The 19,758-nt window shown below is 39.3% G+C and overlaps 1 protein-coding gene across 1 annotated transcript; it reads left to right on the top strand.

Annotated features, from left to right (window-relative positions):
* Positions 1-2,599: 2,599 nt before the first annotated feature.
* LOC141778720 (glycoprotein endo-alpha-1,2-mannosidase-like protein) lies at positions 2,600-19,396 on the top strand. Its single transcript, XM_074653129.1, has 4 exons — positions 2,600-3,686; positions 8,020-8,129; positions 17,191-17,267; positions 18,497-19,396. Exons 1-4 carry the CDS (start codon positions 3,194-3,196, stop codon positions 19,131-19,133), a joined length of 1,317 nt encoding a protein of 438 aa, XP_074509230.1. The 5' UTR covers positions 2,600-3,193; the 3' UTR covers positions 19,134-19,396.
* The last annotated feature ends 362 nt before the right edge of the window (positions 19,397-19,758 follow it).

Genomic DNA, 19,758 nt, shown 5'->3' with positions numbered 1-19,758 from the left:
GGTCAAACGAATTCATGGATCAATAATAGTGATTGATCACATCATGTTAAGATGTTGACTCGTGTCCTTGTGGAGTGATGGATGAATCAAAGACAAGAGGAAAGTGATCTTTTTAGTTTTAACAAAGCTAAGTCCAAGATTGCAAACAAACAAAATATAACGAAATTAATTGTTTTTAAATGATGAATCAAAACGAAATAATAACTCACATTAAAGAACTACAATAAAAGAAAAAGCTAAAATAAATATAGAAAGAATAAAAGTATTTTTTTGAAAAATTAATTCGTTCTGATTATACCAACAAACATCAGAAGGAACATTTATTTTACATTTTTATTTTAAGTATGTTAGAATTAAAAGCTTAATTGTCAACCTGTATGAGGGAGGATACAATTTAATTAATTTTATTTATTTATTTGGAGATTAACCTGAACATTAACTATTCAATATTTTTTGATGAATGGAAGCTCATCTCCACCTCTGTGTGTGTGTGTATAAATATATATATTATATATAATATATATATAATATATAATACATGCCTGAAGGATGTTTCAGAGGTGACCTGTCGATTTCATCACAACTACCACAACGACCCCTTGTGGACCTGCAACCTAAACATTACATAATCTACAGCATTAAATATCCCAATTTCTATAAATGATAACCGCACAAATCAGAGAAAGCTGTGCACCATATACCAATGCGTTAAGATGGTAAATTGGTGTTTTCAAGGAACTAAATATGCTTATAAACAGGCTTCTTGGTCAGAGAGGAGCTATATTATATTATTATGTAAAGATTTACTGAAACAACTCCAGACCTGCAAGATAAAACAAGGAGGAAATGTTGTTTTGCTATAAATCCGAATAACACACCAAATAGATTTCAATGAATTTAACGAAATATAATGAATATAATGAATATATGAGGTATTCATTTGTTTTTCCTTGTTAAATTTACACATCATTTTTTTTTTTTTTTTTTTTTTTAATTGGATTGGAAAATTATATTATATTATGGGATGTTGAAATGTAAAATGACGAGAGGTTTTTCTGTGGTACTTTTTAATCTGCAAAATTATATGATAATATTCCTAATCTAGTTTATTATGGCATGTTTTTTTTATCTGTAAACGTAGAGCATCTCCATATTTTACTACTTCCTTAAAATGATTTCTAATGGGATAACCTGAAGTATTAAGATTATAGGATTTTAAGCAATTTACACAATAAAGTAGGCTAAGTACGAAAGAAAGAAATTGCTATGTCTATTTATTGCTGGTGCAGTTGGAGAGATTACAAAATAATGAGTATAATGAGCTTTAAATACACCACATCTGCTTTAAACTGGCACAAAATGTTTTACTGCCCTTTTTAATATTGCCAGTAATAGATATTTTAGCTATTCCAACTCTTTTAATATTGTATTTCACACTGTAAAGGCTGAATATTTACACCACCTTATTATAAAATGAGGTAATATACTTTATGTGCTCGAATAGGAGGATGAAGTTTGTTGAACTGGAAATTTCAGTTACTTTAGATTTAACTTTACATTAAACAACACAAGTTAAAACGCCGTTTGCATCATGATAAACATTTTATACCTCAACAAACTGTTCAGTAGACAACAAAGAAAACAATGTAATGAAGTATCAGTAAACCAGATGGAGGAGTCAGTGCCTCCAAAGTGCTGCCTCACATTGTTATTGGCCAGAAGCCAACATCTCACTGCTGGACTGCAGCCAAGGAGCAAGGAGCCAATGGACTGCAAAGATGACTGTCTCCTGTTAATTCATCCAGTAGCCTATCTACTACTGTTTTTATTAAACTCACATTTTTTTTCCTTTATGTGATTGAAGCTAAGATCCTTCATTTTGTTCAAATCCGCAGTAATAAATAAAATTAAAAGGGATATTTTACTTTAAAAATAGACACAAGAAAAATATCTTAATCAGAGAAACTCTATATAACAATGATAATAAATAAATAAATAAATACAAATAACAAAATTAATAAAAATAATAATAGAAAGTTAAATTAAAATGAAATAAATAAATAAACAAATAAATTAAAATGAAATTAATAAATCAACAAATTAAAATGATAATAATAATAATAACAATAACAACAACAATAACTATAATAATAATAATAATAATAATAATAATAATAATAATAATTATAATAATTATAATAATGATAATACAAAATAAATAACAAAAATAACAAAATAAAAATAAATAAAATGCATTCAAACCGCATCTTCCCAGCTCTCTGCATATTAAACTGGACATCACAACATTTAGACATCTAGTGTGTCATAATTCCCGGCAGTACCTGAAGGCAGCATGGTGAGGTGTCCTTGTGTTCTATAAAATGACCTCTAGATGTCAGTATAACTCTGAACTCAATCAAACACTGGAGTTTGAACTTTAAAAACAATATTATTATGTGCAACTGATAGTGTGTCTCTTGCCAAAAAATATTATAGACTCCGTGATGAGTCATTGCATATTGATCATGCTGACAGCTTTCATATTATGATTCCCCCCCCCCTTACACATAATAGCCTATATTGTCTGTGCGATGCTCTGCAAAAGAGAGATCATAAGAGCTCCGCCTCTTTGATACCCAAACCGGACTGTCTAAAGGAGAGAAACCAACCAACCACAGAGGCTGCATGAAAACCCCTCTGGTCTCCATCACCAGGCAGCATCATCCCTTCTGTCTTCTGTCTGTGTCCGGTGTCAGGTGGATGGATGGATCAGCTTCTGGGTGGGACTCCTGCAGCCAGCTGGAGTAAAGCAGCTCCAGAGAGGATGGACAGTTTGGAGAGATCAGTGAGTGAAGCGTGTTGATGGGAACAACATCGCATACATATTCCCTGTTATATCTGTTGTGGTGATACCTCCTCACTCACAGGCTATACAATACTCAGCATCTGCAGAAAAAACATGCATCTGCAGAAGAAAGTTAAAAATCTAACATCCAACTGCGTCAAGTAGTCAGTCCTCTGCGACAGGACTGCAACCATGTAGCCATGCACTTTTTATTTTTAGTTGTGCATTCAGAAGGATATTTGCAGCTTGCAGCCATGCAGGACACTTGAACTCTGCAGGGAAAGCAGATCCAGAGACAGAGAAGAGGTTTTTATTGTCGCTCCTGGTCTTGCAGCTTTGTGCCAAAACATGGCACGATTACGCAGGAAAGCGTGCATCGCTCTGTTCCTCTTCACGCTCTTCATCTTCGGGACCATGATGGGACTGAGGACCCTGAAGCCCAGTGATGGTTTCTCGGATCTGGCTCCAGGTTTGGAGCTCCTGCCGGTGAAGATGGACAGACACTCGTCCTCCACGTCTCCGGGTGGTCAAGCGCGTCCAGCTGGCAGCAACACCAAAGCGGTTCTGTCCAACTCCGGTCCAGAGGGAATTATATTTTACGATGTGCATATTTTCTACTACACCTGGTACGGAAACCAACACATGGACGGTAAATACATCCACTGGGACCACATCCTGGTGCCACACTGGGACCCCAAAATCGCCTCCAGCTACCCGAGAGGCAGACACATGCCTCCAGAGGACATCGGATCCAGTTTCTACCCAGAACTGAATCCCTACAGCTCCAGGGACCCGGACGTGTTGGAGTCGCACATGGAGCAGATCGGAGCGTCTGCAGCAGGTAGACAGTTCATGCAGAGATGCACCTTTGAATTTCTTGGAGAGAGATATATAGAAAAAAAAAAGAGCTGAGTTGTTGTTTTTTGTGATCAGATGCTGCTGCACACAATAATGTCCAATCCAATCCAATTTTATTTATAAAGCACATTTAAAAAGAACAAAAGTTGACAAAGTGCTGTACAATTATACATAAAAACATAAAAACAACACAATAAAACACTAAGGCCAACTTAAAACCAACAGGACATTAAAATAATAAGAGCGTTAAGACCAATAGGAAAGAAAAAAATTATTAAAATAGTCAACTCTCATGCTGAGCAATAATGTGGAACTCTAAAAAAGCTCAACTTATTAGATCTACATTATGAGTAGACTATACCTTCCTGACTATCACAAGAGCGTCTGCAGCAGGTATACAGTTCATGCAGAGATGCACCTTTGAATTTCTTGGAGAGAGATAGAAAAAAAAAGAGGTGTGTTGTTTTTTTCGTGATCAGCTGATGCACACAACAATGTGGGACTCTATAAAGCTGCTTTGAGGAGCCACAAAACATTTTCAGCACCACACATCCACTGGACAGCTCCCTATACATGCTCCAGCTCAAAGTCCCCAAATACAGTATACTGTATATTATCTGCTGCTGCTGCACAGCACACAGAGAAACTTCATTCTTTTAAAAGCTTCAGTAATCAAGAGATCAACTTATTAGGTCTACATTATGAGTAGACTATATCTTCCTGACTATCAAAATATTGGTGTGGTTGAAATCAATATCAGGATATTAATAGAAGAAGAAGAAGAAGAAGAAGAAGAAAGCTTTATTGTCATTGTATTAAATACAACGAGATTCCCAATTGCCACTTCTGGTCATGTGCTTTAAAACAATTACTTGACAAGACTAAACGAGGCAGATAAAACATATAACAGGTAAAACACACACAGTTATATAAAACAAATAAAACAGGTAAAGTAGATGTTATAAATAAATATAAACAGAAGTGTTACACTAGAAGTATACAATATAAAAATAGATGTAATGTAAACAGAGGTAATTGTACTTGTAAAACAGGTAGGGTAGATGTAATAAATAAATAAATGTAAACAAAGGTAGTTGTACTTGAGGTGTATATTGCATCAACGATATTGCACAGACAGATGCAATAAGTATATATGTTAAAATATTCATATTGCAATGACCACATTTGAAATAGTCAATGTTTAATGTAATGAACTGTTCCACTTCTATGCTTTTCATTCGAAAATCACAATTTTGTCTGTTTTGTAATCGTTACTTTAATTAACAGAATTAGGTAAAACAATAACAAAGGGCTGTCATCAACCGAAGAAATTCTTAGTTTTACTAACACTCATACGGTTTTATCGATTAATCGATAGAGCTGTAAAATTGAGTTTCCCCACAAAGAGTCACACAAAAGCACCACTTTAACTTTTGTGTTTACCCAGGGCCGGTGCAAGCCCTTTTGGTGCCCTATAAGTGAAATTTGGATTTGGTGGCATACAAATGTTTAGTCAGTTTCACTACAACTTACACTTTTGTTAACAAACAAGTGCAGCTGGGCAGATGAAAAAGTGTGAGAAAGAGAGTTACGGGGTGAAAAGTGTATTTCTTTCTTTCTTTGTTACCTAAATGCTGAAATTGAGGAAGGCGCCAACCGGCACTTTAAAAAAAACACATCTATATTTTTTTCTTAATTTATTTTTAGAGTGCGACCAGCGCCCCGCAGAAGGTGGCGCACCTAGGCGACCGCCTATATGGCCTATGCCTTAGGCCGGCCATATGTTTACCAGACACATGCTCATAAATTTATTGGAAATACGTCATTCAGCCTGAAAAAAACACAAAAAATGACTAATCAACCAAAGAAATCTTAGTCGACTAAGACCAAATCGTCCGATTAGTTGATTAATCGGCTAAGAGGGTAAATATGGTCGTATCATTAGGATATATTTCCACTGAGAGTTAATAAATGTTAATATTTTTGTGACTTTATTTAATCAGGTAGCCTCATTGAGATCAAGATCTTTTTCAAGAGAGACCGCCTGACAAAACATTGATGGTCAAACAACCACTAACTACCAGCATTCAAGAACCAACACAGCAAAAGCTAGACAATCAACAATCAAGTGACACATAGATTTATTTACAAAAAATAACATGGCAAGAGTCATAAAACACATCTGATAAAAGAGCTTTAAAATCTTCAAGGGGAATAAAATAAGGTCAATTTAAAATGTGTGTAATTATCTGAGGTTAAGTTGAATTGTGTGCTGTACTAGTTACAAGACTTGTATAAGAGAGACCCCTAACGTCCCTTATCTCTGTTCTGAGAACTTCAGGCTTAGAGTTGTTTTTTGTACGTCTCATAAAATATTAATAGGTATGTTGTTAGTCCTTTCAAAAACTTGTATGGCTTCCCTAAAAGACAGCAAAGTCCTGTACCCTGGTGTCGAGTAACAGCCTGGTGCGTCTAGCCGTCAGCAGCCTACACATGATAGGCCCTGATGTTTCTCTCCTGCAGCTCAGTGGGTTATTGTACACCATCCGGAATGATGACCAGGCCATCCAGCCCTGTGAAACCTCCCCGCCGTGACAGATGGATTATGGGAGTGCTGGCTCACAATGCTCAGTTAAAATAATCCATTTAATTAGACACCACGGCCAGCCAAATTCCAAATAGTCCCATTTGGCTTGATGACTGATTCCCCACCACTTCACAGAGCCCCATAAATAAAATGAGTAGCAGCGGCTTCTTAATAGACACGGACATAGTTGGATATTGTAATCTAATAGTCCCTAAAGCCCAACAGCAAGCGGACATTTATTTAATGAATTAGCTCTTAGTGCATATCCAATGTGCCAGATCCTCTCTGGTGCCAGGCACCATTGTGGCTGATATGAAGCTATTTCTCAGCCAGCATCTGAGCATGAGGAGGCATTTCTCTACTGGAATTTATGAGGTGTCACACACACAAGCTGCATGTAGAGATTGCCACTAAAACAAGACATAATAAATAGTACAAAGATGACAAGTGCATATTCATCAAGGATATGGGTGATGGGCAGGTAGGCATTCAGATGAAAAGAATCCACTCTCATACAGCCATGGATCTATTAGTGAACAGGCCTACCGAGGACAGACCCAGGGCCCCCGAGGCTTCAGGGGGCCACGGAGCCAGAGCCTCTGTTTGCAGTGAATGTCAGCAGTTCCTATAGATAACAAACTGCAGGCTTAAGAGTGTTTCTATGCCAAAGCAGATGCCATGATTACTGCATTAACAATATTTGTGCAACACACAACATGAATGACCTCTATGAGCTGCAAAATGACCTCAGAGAGCCGCAAAACGACCACAAGGAGACGCAGAATGATTACAAAGCCACGTCAAATGAACACCGAGAGTTGCAAAATGGCCACAAAGAGACGTCAAACGAACACAGAGAGTTGCAAAACGGCCAAAAAGACATGTCAAACGAACACAGAGAGTTGCAAAACGATCACAAAAAGACGTCAAACGAACACAGAGGGTTTTAAAATGGCCACAAAGATATGCAAAACAACCACAAAGAGACGCAAAATGACCACAGAGAGGTGCAAAATTACTACAAAGACACGTAAGATGAACACAAAGAGTTGCAAAATGGCCAAAAGAGACGCCAAACAAACACAGAGTTGCAAACGACCACAAAGAGACATCAAATGAACACAGAGGGTTGCAAAATGACAACAAAGTCACGTCAGACGAACACAGACAGTTGTGAAATGGCCACAAAGAGACGCAAAATGACTACAAAGAGACACGTTTTGCTCTATGTGGTGTCTTGCTTCTATTTAGGTGGGGTTTGGGGCCTTTTACATATCTGTGCCCAAGAACCCATCGTCTCATAATCCAACTATGCATACAGTGTCTCACCACAAACCTTACCAGCAACAGTCTGGTCTTAGAAAATTCGGTAATTACCCTAATGTTCTACCAGGGCAGACATTTCAGTGTGTTCAATAAAAGCGCAACTGACTGTGTTCGTTCGATGGTCTCAAATAGGTCTGTAAAACTGTGTGAAGGGCTGCGTGAAAACCTCCACTATAGATTAATGAATGCAAAAGTTTTTCAGCTCCCGTTTCTCCCCACAGGATTGTCAGCATTTCTTACAATCAGCATGAATTTCATACATCATCTCAACAATAAGATAACACTTTAGAGGTTCATATGCATTTTGGATATAAGTTCTCAGCAGTAGATGCTCTCTGAGGTATTACCCAGTGTACTGGTCCAGGATGGATGATCAGACTGATGAGTTTCCGTGTGTCTCCAGGGGTTCTGATCCTGTCCTGGTATCCTCCCGGCCTGGCTGATGACAACGGGGAACCCGCTGAGGATTTGGTACCAGCTGTACTGGATGCTGCATATAGACACAACCTCAAGGTAAAAGGCATCAGCACATTTTGAGTGTGTGTGTGTGTGTGTGTGTGTGTGTGTGTGTGTGGGTGTGTGTGTAAAAGTGTGTGTTTGTGAGACCTGAAACAAAGTGGTGAAATAGTCCAAGGCTGGAACAAGAGCAATGAATCAAATCCATAGTGAGTAATGATATTCAGCTCAGTTTTTATGCTTAATGCATGTTGTCGCAATAAAATGAGTGTTGATTGTTCATTGATTTGTCCATTTTAAATCAGCAGTTGTTGATGGAAGAGTTGGTTTTCCATCAATAATGCTGGCATGGGCTTTGCAGTGGGTATTTTTTTATTTATTTAACCAGGTAAATCCCATTGAACAAGCCTCTCTTACAAGCAAGACCTGGCCAAGACGGCAGCATAAAAAGTTGAGGAGATGAAACAGTTCAAAATAAGGCAACAGATAAAACAATACCAAAAGCACATTTTAATACTAAAATAAGACTAAAAGAGAAAAAAGACAATTAAGAATAAAAGTATGTACCAGAAGGTTTACAGTTATCTTAAATTCTGTGAGACATTCATCAAATTAATTCCCTTTTGCAGACTGTTCCAAGTGGTTAGAGCGGAAAACATAAAGGCTTCCTTATCTCTGTCGTACACGAGACACAGACATACTGTATATGTCTTGTGATCTGAGATAATGATTGCAAGATGGACACTGTGAAGTAAATTAGCAGGGATATGAATGTAATATACCCAGAACAGCTTTATAAATTAAAATATACCAGGGAGAAACAGGACTTGTGTCTAAAATACAAACCTAACTTCAGTCTCAGGTTGCTTAACAGAAAGACATGCATAAAGCCAAATACATATACAGAATATTTGTAACAGTTGTCGTCCCCTGAGCTGTCCACAATGTCCACAATGTCTGTAGGCCAGTATTAGAAAACAACATCAACCTTGTTTTATTTGACTTTAGTGGTGGACTGTATTTATGAAATGTATCCGGGAGAGAAGAACGACAGCTATACAACACATCATCATCTGCATAGCATTGAGTATTAGTTCCATGCACATTAAAAGGTACAGCGTGTATGATTTGGTGACATCTAGTGGTGTGGTTGCAGATTGCAACCAACTGAGTACGCCTCCTCTCGCTCCTCCCTTTTCAAGACAGTGGTAACGTGAGCCGCCGAGTGCAAAACCGTGGTTATGCCATTCTCCTCGCTCAGAGACCATCCTTACCATAATAACACTACTTTAGGAGCAACGGAAGTCAGACGTCTTCTGATGGTACAACGGCTTTGCACTCTGCGGCTCACGTTACCGCAGTTTCACAAGTCCGAGAACTACGGTGGCCTTCAGGTAATGTAAAAACATGAAAGGCTCTCTCTAGAGCCAGTGTTTGGTTCGTCTGAGATAGACGAATAGATCCCACAAAATGCTACACACTGGCCCTTTAAGAGATAGACTAAGAGAAAATAAAAGTAGGCCGAGCACAGAACCTTGAGGCACTCCATTAGATACAGTAAGCCAGCTTGATCTGTGCCCACTAACTTTCAAACACTACAAACTACACTAAAGGCTACAGATAACACAGATAATGTGCTCTATAGTAGTATTTAAGTAGGCTAATTGTGTAAAACTTCCAACTTGTTGAACTTCAATGTCATTGCCAGGAGAGATATCCATTATTTCAGGTTGCCAGAATAGGAATGAGGCTGAAGGTTAGATGTGTAAGTATGATTGTCTGTCCATTATCTCTCCATCCATTCATCTCACTAAGAGCACAGTGACACTGGAGCTAGAGAAGGATTAATGATGCTTCACAGAGGTGAGTAGAGAGCTTAACACTGCACAGGATAGTAATCTCAAAGCAGCCGATGTGCTGTGGTGAGTTATACATTGAAGCGGCAGTTTGTTTTTGTCACAGGAGAGGCAGGCTGGGAGCTTTTGAACTTGTTCTGCTGCCTCTTATAAAGCTGTCTGTGCTACTCAGGGATTTGACTCCGGATGTTTGCAGCTGCAGTGACATCTCCAGCATTAGGGCGAAAAAACAGGTCAAATAGCTGCTGGATTAGTTGTTCAGTGGGGATTGAATGAGCTCAGGAGCAAGTCAGCAGGGCGGAGAGGTGGGGGGTTGCAAACCCACATGACCAATTTGCCAATTAGGTTGGAAAATGGCATGTTGAAGGAAATAACTGCCTCCTGTCACTATATCGAAGGCTTATTAAACTTTTACAGGGAAAGCTTGCTCGTAATGCGATACAATTCATGTCAGATACTCTCCAGATAAAGATAAAGAGGAAGGGTAAAGAAAGATAAGAGATTATGACACAGTGATTACCGGTTTGAGTTTTTTTTTTGTCAGATTTCCCCCTCAAAAATTCTCTAAAATGAGAGTTGAAGAAAGATACATCATGTGTTCATGTGCATATTTGAAAAGCTACTCAGAAGCTATCTGTATGAATTTGAAATGACATATAAGAGAGACAGGCTCGTAAGAGTTTTTCTATGTCAAAGCAGGTGCCATTAATAATGCACCAACACACTAAATGTTTAAGTAAAGACAGATCAGCCAGCCGACCAGATAAAAGCATCAACATTACTGTAAGGTTTTGTTTGAGTTACCATGGTTTTTAGAGCTGAAACGATTAGTTGATTAATCGGTTAGTCGATCGATACCTACTACGAAAATACCTACTGACAGAAAGTCAGTAGGTATTTTGATAATTCATGTTTTAATCATTTTTTAAGGAAAAATAATGGAAACTATTCTCTATAGCCTCTCATATATGAGGATTTGCTGCTATTGTTTGCCAAATTATTGTGACTAAACATTTTGGGGTTTTGGAGACATTTCAAGATGCCACCTTTTGCAAGATGATTTCTTTTTTTTTTTTACTATTTATTGTTATTGTACAGACCAACGATTTAAAAAAAAAAAATCGTTAATGAAAAATAATTGTTACTTACAGCCCTAATGATGTTCATAGGAAATAAAAAGCTAAACAGGGGCAATAGTATTGAGATTTTTTTGTTAATAAATTGACATCATTTTAGCATTCAGACCTCCAATTTAGTGGTGTCTCACTTTAAGAAGCACACCTGTCTTACATTTGAGCAATCATACAAAATGTATCAAATTTCGGGGAAAAAACACCACTACTGTTACTGAGTAAGATTCCTATTTCTGTGCAGAAGTCAGGAGGTTCCACATGTAATTGTGTTTTGATTAGGGCTGTCAATCGATTAAAATATTTAATCGCGATTAACCGCATGATTGTCCATAGTTAATCACGATTAATCGCAAATTAATCACAAATTGTTTATCTGTTCAAAATGAACCTTAAAAGAGAGATTTGTCAAGTATTAAATACTCTTATCAACATGAGAGTGGGCAAATATGCTTGCTTTATGCAAATGTATGTATATATTCATTACTCTAAATCAATTAACACAAAACAATGACAAATATTGTCCAGAAACCCTCACAGGTACTGTATTTAGCATTAAAAATATGCTCAAATCATAACATGACAAACTGCAGCCCAACAGGCAACAACAGCTGTCAGTGTGTCAGTGTGCTGACTTGACTATGACTTGCCCCAAACGTTATGTGATTATCATAAAGTGGGCATGTCTGTAAAGGGGAGATTCGTGGGTACCCATAGAACCCCTTTTCATTCACATATTTTGAGGTCAGAGGTCAAGGGACCCCTTTTTTATAATAGCCATGCCAGTTTTTCTCACCATCTTCACTCTAGCTTTATAACTGAGCCCGCTACAACCCAAAAATCGCAAGTTGTGTTAATGCGTTATTATCGCGTTACTTTTGACAGCCCTAGTTTTGATGTATGTTCCCATTTTAACGTATAGGACCAAAAATAACCAATCACTTAACTACAAGGAAACAAGTTGTATTTACAACTTGCTGAAGTTATCACCAAGGTTAATTACAAAGCAAAGTCGTTGGAAGGATCATTATAACGCAATTCATTATGATGCCAGTGTTTGTATCCTGATGAGAAGATAAAGATAATTTATTTTCCAGCAGCGATGTGACACATATTGGCCTCGTCCGCCGTATAAACAACTCTGATGAGAGGCGGTTTGTCAGGCCAGTCTGTCAGATTTGATATCACATTTGTTTAGTCTGCTGTTTGGCTGCAGGCGAAGAAATAATGTATCTCCGTGAGGGCAAGACAAGAACGCCCGGATTAGACATGCAACACTGAGCTGATGAGGTTTTACACATAATGCTGTCAGGAGAGAAGCTAATAGATTGAATTTAATGCCATGCTATATTGTCATGAGTGACCGAGCAAGCACGACAATTACATAAAACGCGTGGGGAGAAACAGATCGTGACATGCTTTCAACAAATCAACTGAACATTTAAGAAGAAAGTGCTGTCTTTAGAAAGCACACAGACCATCACAATCTGACAGCAGAGCGGAGAAAACCTTAGAATATTTTCTTTCCGTATACAGCAGCATGTTGAGTGCAGCATTTCCAAGCATCCTCTTCCAGTTCTGCTTGTTTGTGATGAACTCCTCCCACTCCCTCGGCACAGAAGGACATTTATCTTTGGAGTGTTTCTTCTTGCATAATTTCAGCAAAAATGCTGACAAGGTAAAGAACTTTTGCTGTGATCATTTGGAACTCTAATGCAAATTTTCTAAAGCAACAGCCTTAAATAATTTCTTTGCTCTTTTCTACTGAAAGGCTGAAGGCTAAAAGGAAGGGGGGGGGGAGCCCAAAGGAGGACAGATGGTCCCGAAGGGGCAGCGGCAACAGTCCAAAAAAATGTATCAGATCAGGATTCAGGAAACACACATATCTGCAATGTGCTTTTAGTAGCAAAGTGGCTACTAGCCAAACTGAGAAATGCTTGTGAGAATGCATGAGCAGTTTTGCTTTGGCCCTTGGAGATTCTGTATAATGACACAATACTAATGTTATATTACTGGAAAAAGATGAGCAAATGATACAAAGATGAGACAAAGACAGAAAACACCAGGAAGAATTAACTTTCAGAAATCTTCTGCATAAAACAAATAAAACTTATTCTGTGAAAGAGAGATGGGATACCTGTCCATATGCACTTTGTTTTCCATCTGACATCTTTGTCCTTCCTTGTCCTGCGCTGTCTTGTCTTGTTTGCCAGACAGCAGCACTCGTCCTGACTGAGGACAAGAATTACAGTGAGCTCGGCAGTCTCCTAACTAACTGCTTGACAGAGCAATCTACGACAGCATGTGAATGAGTCTTTACAGTGGTTTTATGTGGCTCACTGCGGCATGAATACGGCATTAACCTTTCCAAGATTCATGGCCGGATTCATCTATTAGCGGGGCCCCGGGCACAAGTTTGCACCTGGGCCCCTATTGCTCCCCCCGATATTCAGTTTACTATCATATAAGACAGAGAAAAACATCAGATTCTCACATTTTAGAAGCTGGAACTGAAGCAAATACAGCATGACTTGGTGTTGTAGAGGACTGTTGCTCTCCACCAACACCTCCTCCTTCACTTGCACTCTTCTCAGGAGGAGGAGGAGGAGGGAAAAATTAATAAATTAGAGTATGATCACCATCATTTGCTAACTAACATCCAAACACACGCCTCCTACTATGATATTACTCTGCTAGCTACAATGACCTACGAGCTAATGGTCAAATGATGGGTGGCTAGTCGCCCGAAGCCACATCTGATTGGAGAAAGTTATGTATATGCCCACCGAGTTTAAGATGATGATTCAATATTTTAATGTTTTACAAGAGAAAAGAGGGATTTTGCTATAAAACATTCTCAAAAAGACTTTTTTGGGACATATTTTTGGCATATAACGAGATACCTTAATTCACATATCACATATTTGGCATAATTGCATGCTCACAAATTAAAATTAGGGATGCACAATATGGATTTTTTTCAGCTGATACCAATAAGCGATAATTACCTGCCTCTCATGGCCGACACCGATACAATAACCGATAGTTTTACATTTTTGTATTCTAAAAAGAAGTTCATAACCTGTAGTTCATTATGCACACCTGAGGGTAAGAAACGCTAAGATGTAGCGAGTAACGATGGATGATTTAATATTTCAGAGCTCCGACCTAATCAAATCTAGCTGACATCACTATTGTTAACACAACGAAAACAAAGAACAGTTCTGACTCTTCAAATGTTCATTTATTTTTTTTTCTAGTAAAGTACATAAAAACTTCACAAACATACTTTGGCTTTTATGGAGCATTTTGCCTAGGAATTAAAATCAAATGCTTTGACATATAATCTCTGTTAAGTCAGACATGTCAATGTATACTCAAAACGCCTACTGCATCGAAGTGTGCTTGTTAAGTCAATGAAAGCAATTTGGCTTCCTATTATTGGCCGATACTTTTTCAGCTATACTCGTTATCAAAATAATACATTATAAATGTTCCATTATCGACCCGATACATATTGTGCATCCTTCGTTAAAACTGAGATGAATGGAAACTGGAGCAGAGCTATCTCACCAAAAACAAATCCAACATCCATCATACTGGCAAACCCACACCACACACGGCTAAAAATACACTGACCCCTCTTTCAGGTAACGCTGCACAAGAAAGCAATGTACTTTTCATTATATAAGTTGAACAGTATTTCAGCAGCACCCACACACAGCTCATGTAGAAGCCTGTGTTCTGGTACGGCAGAGTTGGAGAGCGAATCGCATAGAGCCTCCAAAGCACAGAGCTGTTGTTCGACCTCAGCTCCAAGTGGAGCTGAAATAGTCCTCCTGCCCAGTGGGAGGGTGGGGGCGGGTTGGTGCGGGACAGGGTGGGAGGGCTGATTGGAAGCTGGAGCGGAGGGGGAAATGTGCTTCATGGGTCCCATGACTCAGTTTGCCTCTCTGAACAATCTGCACCCTGAGGGGCTGTAAAAGTTCTATCCAGTAAGTAGGCCATGTAGCTGCATGTACACAGGGGAATAACGCCAATGGGTGCCCTATGATAGATCACCACACTGCTACATTATTGTGTCTGACCACAGAGCGAAACTGACACTCTATCACGGAGAAATATGCTCAGCTTTGTTGAAATTGATCGAATTGTTATAAGGGTCTGGACCTTTATCTTCGTGTTGGCTCACATCCCTCCTTTAGTGCTTTCTGCATGACATGGCACTAAATTCCACTCTGCTCAGCATGAATCATGGGGCTGATCCTGGCTTATGCTGTCAATGTTTATGAGGTATTAAAATGCGTAGACTCTGTCTCATTTACTTCTAAATTACCACAGAGTAATGGGCCAGTGTGTTTGGAAAATGAGCTTTCTAGTGGCCTGCGTTCTGCTGCAGTGAACAGGAGACCATACCAGCTTTTTTTTCTCCCCCCTCTGTGGATGATAATTATATATCCGCTAATGCCCACAGTTTTTCAAAAATAGGTTCATATTTGATCTCGCTTTATTACTTTACAAGAAGTCCAGAGAGTTATGTCTTCACAAACACTGTTTCCGTGCTATGATTTACTCAGACAGCCAGGATTTTCCTTCCCTCTATCTTTCTTCAAATTGACATTTTGCCAGCATAGTGCACCATCCAAATGTATGTTTTGCAGCACATAAAAGCACTTAGCATCTCCATTAGTGACACGAGTGGTTCTGCTTTTCTTGCCTCCAGTTGACAGTTTATCTATAGACATTTGCAGTTTAAAACAATTTGCTAGGCTTTAGCCAATTCCAAACATCACTTTAATCCATTAGTACACTTATGCTCAATGTCATCGTGACACAGTCAGAGCAGCCAACTGGTCCTTTTTTTCCACAGAGAAACGCCAGTGCAGTGAGCACTCTTTATCTTTATGCAATACAGCGTCCCTAAAATTTGAACAGACAACAGGCACACCGTTATAAAATACATGTAACCAAGATTAAAGGAACAGTGTGTAACTTTTAGGGGGATCTATTGGCAGAAATGGAATATAGCTGCAGCACAGCTGGTATGAGAAAAATAAGAAACCGAAAACACAAGTATGCATTAAGTGAATTGTCTCTGCAACTATAAAATGAATTACCATGAAATTTGCTACACTAATGTCCCTCTCAGGATGTAACAATTATTATTATTATTAACAACTCTGGTGATCACTTAAACGATCAGGTCAAAAATGTGATTTATCCGCTCCGTCTTATTCTTGTTCAAGCTAAATACTGGTCTAAATGCAGACTTTCATGAGGGTTTTATAAGAGATAAGAAAGGAATCATACAACACAGGCGAGGTATGCTCACTCGATGACATCTTACATCCAGTTGCTGTTGGCCTCCAGCATCTTAAAAAGCCCCTATCCTTCACATTGTCCCCCTTGGGTGTCCACTGCTCGAGAAAAGAAAAGTGTTTCACTCTGATCATGCATTATTCAAAGTCTCCGAATTCTCTGGCCGTTCCTTAAAATATTCAACTTAAGCACTTTTTGTGTCACTTCAGGTCCCCTTGTTCCTGCTGCTTTTGTTCATCAATTGCAAATACACGTTTCTAAGTGAGCCATTGACTTTAACGTTACAGAAGTCTCCAGAGGGGCCGCACTTAGGGTGAAAAACCTCTAGTGTGACTGAAGTTGAAAATGAAACAGTGAAAACATGGTTCTTCACAGTCGCATCCTGTCCAAAAAAGATCTGCTTGAATGGCTAACTGTGGTATGCTGTACTGGTGGCCAAAGCTTGTGTTACACTCTTTTATTCATAGGTTTTTAGAAAACATATAAACAAGGGGGAAGACTAGGGTACTAGGGAAGAGAAACCAGATGCCAGAGGCTATGCTTTAGGGCCACACAAGGTCAAAATGGTGCACGACTAACTTGTTTTGCAGAATCGAAACAGTATAACTAATCAGTAATCAGATCAGCTGTAACAGCCTTTAACTATCAGATAATATGATTCTTACTAAGCTATTTCCTTCCTAACAAACTTTAATTAAAAACCATATTGTCATGGGATTATACTGTCGCCCTATTCAGCCCCCATCTATGACTGTGGTGTCTTTTTTTCATGGAAAGTAACAAGGTGTGCTTCTTTTGTGCATGTTTTCCCAGGTTGCATTTCACATCCAACCATACAGAGGAAGAAACGACCAGAGCGTGCACGACAACATCAAGTATATCATTGACAGGTAGGCTGCTCTTCTCCATCACTGACTCAACTTCGATAGAAAAACCATTAAGATTTCATGCACAGTTGAAAGAACATTAGTTACAAAACTGGATTACTTTTAGAAAGCATGTGATTATATAAGGCTAGTTTTCATGACTTATTGATGAGTTTTTGAAGAAACAGCAATTTTTCCAAGAATCAAGGTTGCTCTGAAAAGGAGCACCAGTCAGGTATATGCAAACTTAAAAGCACAAAGCCCCCAAATATATTCAGTTTCCAACTCATTTTAACAAGAAATAGAGCAAGTCTTCATATTTTGCCTCCATAGTGATAGTGAGGTCAGTTTGTCATTAAATGAGGAGTCAGTTACCCTTTGACCTTTTCTCTAGCTCCCCTATTTGGTCATATTTTCCCCTCAACCAACATGTTTGTCCATGACAACGTATCCTGAAACTGTTGTCTGGGTTTCCATTAAATTTGCTGTGGACGTTCATGGTACTCAGAGGATAGATCTTAATGTTTTTTGTGACCCTATAAACCTTCTTTAATAGACAGTTTCCCCCATATTAACTCTCGTTTAGCTCAGATTTTGGTCGCCATCAACTCCTGAGGAAAATAACAACAAGATTGTCAAGAAACTTACTGAGCAGATTCGGGCTCCCCAGAGGATAAACCCTTTCCATTTTCAACATGAGCTTTTCTCGTGTGTTTCTAAAGCAGCTCTCAGTCACTGCTCGCGAAACTTGCAAACTCCGATCAAACTGTCAAACTAGGCAGCGCTGATCAAATAAGAATCAGTATTCTGTTATTGTAATGCCTATTTCTCGCCTCAAATGTTTTCAGAAACATCTTGTAGTGTACTGCTTAGCTGTAAAATGAGAAAGTTTGTGACCCGGCCGCCATGTTGAAAACAGTCGAGCCAAAACCAAGCAGCGCCCACCAGCGAGCAGTTTCGCTTGCAGTGATTGACAGCTGCTTCTCGGCTCTGATTGGTTGTTCTCCTTCAGTGCAGTGAAATCTTGCAAATGACATTAGGAGCACCGGAGAACCCAGAGGAACATTGTGTTTTTCAGATTATCTGTCTCATGTACTACTGTCAGGATGTAGTGACAGTGTTATAAAAATTAGCATTTCATCATATTTGCTCAAAGTTAGCGACTGCAGCTTTCATCAACTAATCATTAATCAACTAACTGTTTCAGCACTAACTTGCCATGTTATTAATCTACTGTATTATTGTCTTTAAAGGTATGGTGACCATGGAGCCTTCTACAAGTTTACTTCCAGCACAGGGAAGAGTCTTCCTCTGTTCTACGTCTACGACTCCTACCTGACTCCTCCAGAGTCCTGGGCTGAATTCTTGACTCCCACCGGCTCCCACAGCGTGCGCGGCTCAGCCTACGACTCCATGTTTATTGCGCTGATCGTGGAGGAGCGCCACAAGCACGACATCCTCGCGGGTGGCTTTGACGGCATTTACACTTATTTCGCCTCCAACGGCTTCTCCTTCGGCTCTTCTCACCAGAACTGGAAGGCCATCAAGGCCTTTTGCGACGGCAACAACCTCCTCTTCATCCCCAGCGTCGGACCCGGTTACATCGACACCAGCATCCGGCCGTGGAACAACCACAACATGCGCAACAGAGTGAACGGTCGCTACTACGAGACGGCCCTGCAGGCAGCGCTGAATGTGAGGCCGGAGGTCGTCACCATCACGTCTTTTAATGAATGGCACGAGGGGACGCAGATAGAGAGGGCGACGCCCAAAAAAACAGTGACCCGTGTATACTTGGACTATCAGCCACATGGACCCGATCACTACCTGGAGTTGACCCGCCGCTGGGTTGAGCAGTTCAACAAAGAGAAGGAGCATTGGCTCATGTGAGCTTTCGTCGAACTGAAACAGCATGCTGTAGTGGAAGTGTGTGTACACATGAAGGAGAAAGAACAAAGGAGAATGTAGAGACTGATCAGTGTCGATGTGAGTCCACAAGGACATGCTTTTACCTTTGACTTGACCGGGTGTGAGAGGTTCTGCAGGTATGCACACATGCAGATCTGCAATAACAGGACACTGTGTCGCTGGTGTGACTCATCTCGGTTGAGTTTCTGGGTAAAGCAGCATTAAAAGGCGAATTCTCTGGTCTTTGGTCAAACACACTGAGAAAACCGTCACCACGTACGGGCCTCGTCTCCCTCTCTACAGTTAAATACTAGAATTAATTACAATAGCGCGACACTTTTATAGTTTCACTTTCATCCACGACCGGCTGTCAAACTGAATGAGAAACTAATGGTGATTTTTTTTGTGTATTCGAAATCGCATGCTGTACTGCATACTACATACTACATACTCAATCTGTATGTACTGCCTATTCAATTGACGATTAAGTATGGCATTACCACGAGACTGAAGTAAACTCAGGCAATAAGTCTTCTCTCCATCACATGACTGTATCGATCACGATGCTACAGAATGAAAATTGTTTATCACAAATATAAATCAACAT

Source organism: Sebastes fasciatus, chromosome 12, assembly GCF_043250625.1.
Source record: "Sebastes fasciatus isolate fSebFas1 chromosome 12, fSebFas1.pri, whole genome shotgun sequence".
Lineage (NCBI taxonomy): Eukaryota > Metazoa > Chordata > Actinopteri > Perciformes > Sebastidae > Sebastes > Sebastes fasciatus.
The sequence above is the reverse complement of the archived record's forward strand: the minus strand, read 5'-3'. Positions and strand labels throughout refer to the sequence as shown.

Coding starts and splice junctions, on each gene's coding strand:
- LOC141778720 (XM_074653129.1), top strand. CDS start 3,194: ATGGCACGATTACGCAGGAAAGCGTGCATCGCTCTGTTCCTCTTCACG. Junction 8,130..17,190: donor CATATAGACACAACCTCAAG/GTAAAAGGCATC, acceptor ATGTTTTCCCAG/GTTGCATTTCACATCCAACC. Junction 17,268..18,496: donor ATCAAGTATATCATTGACAG/GTAGGCTGCTCT, acceptor TTGTCTTTAAAG/GTATGGTGACCATGGAGCCT.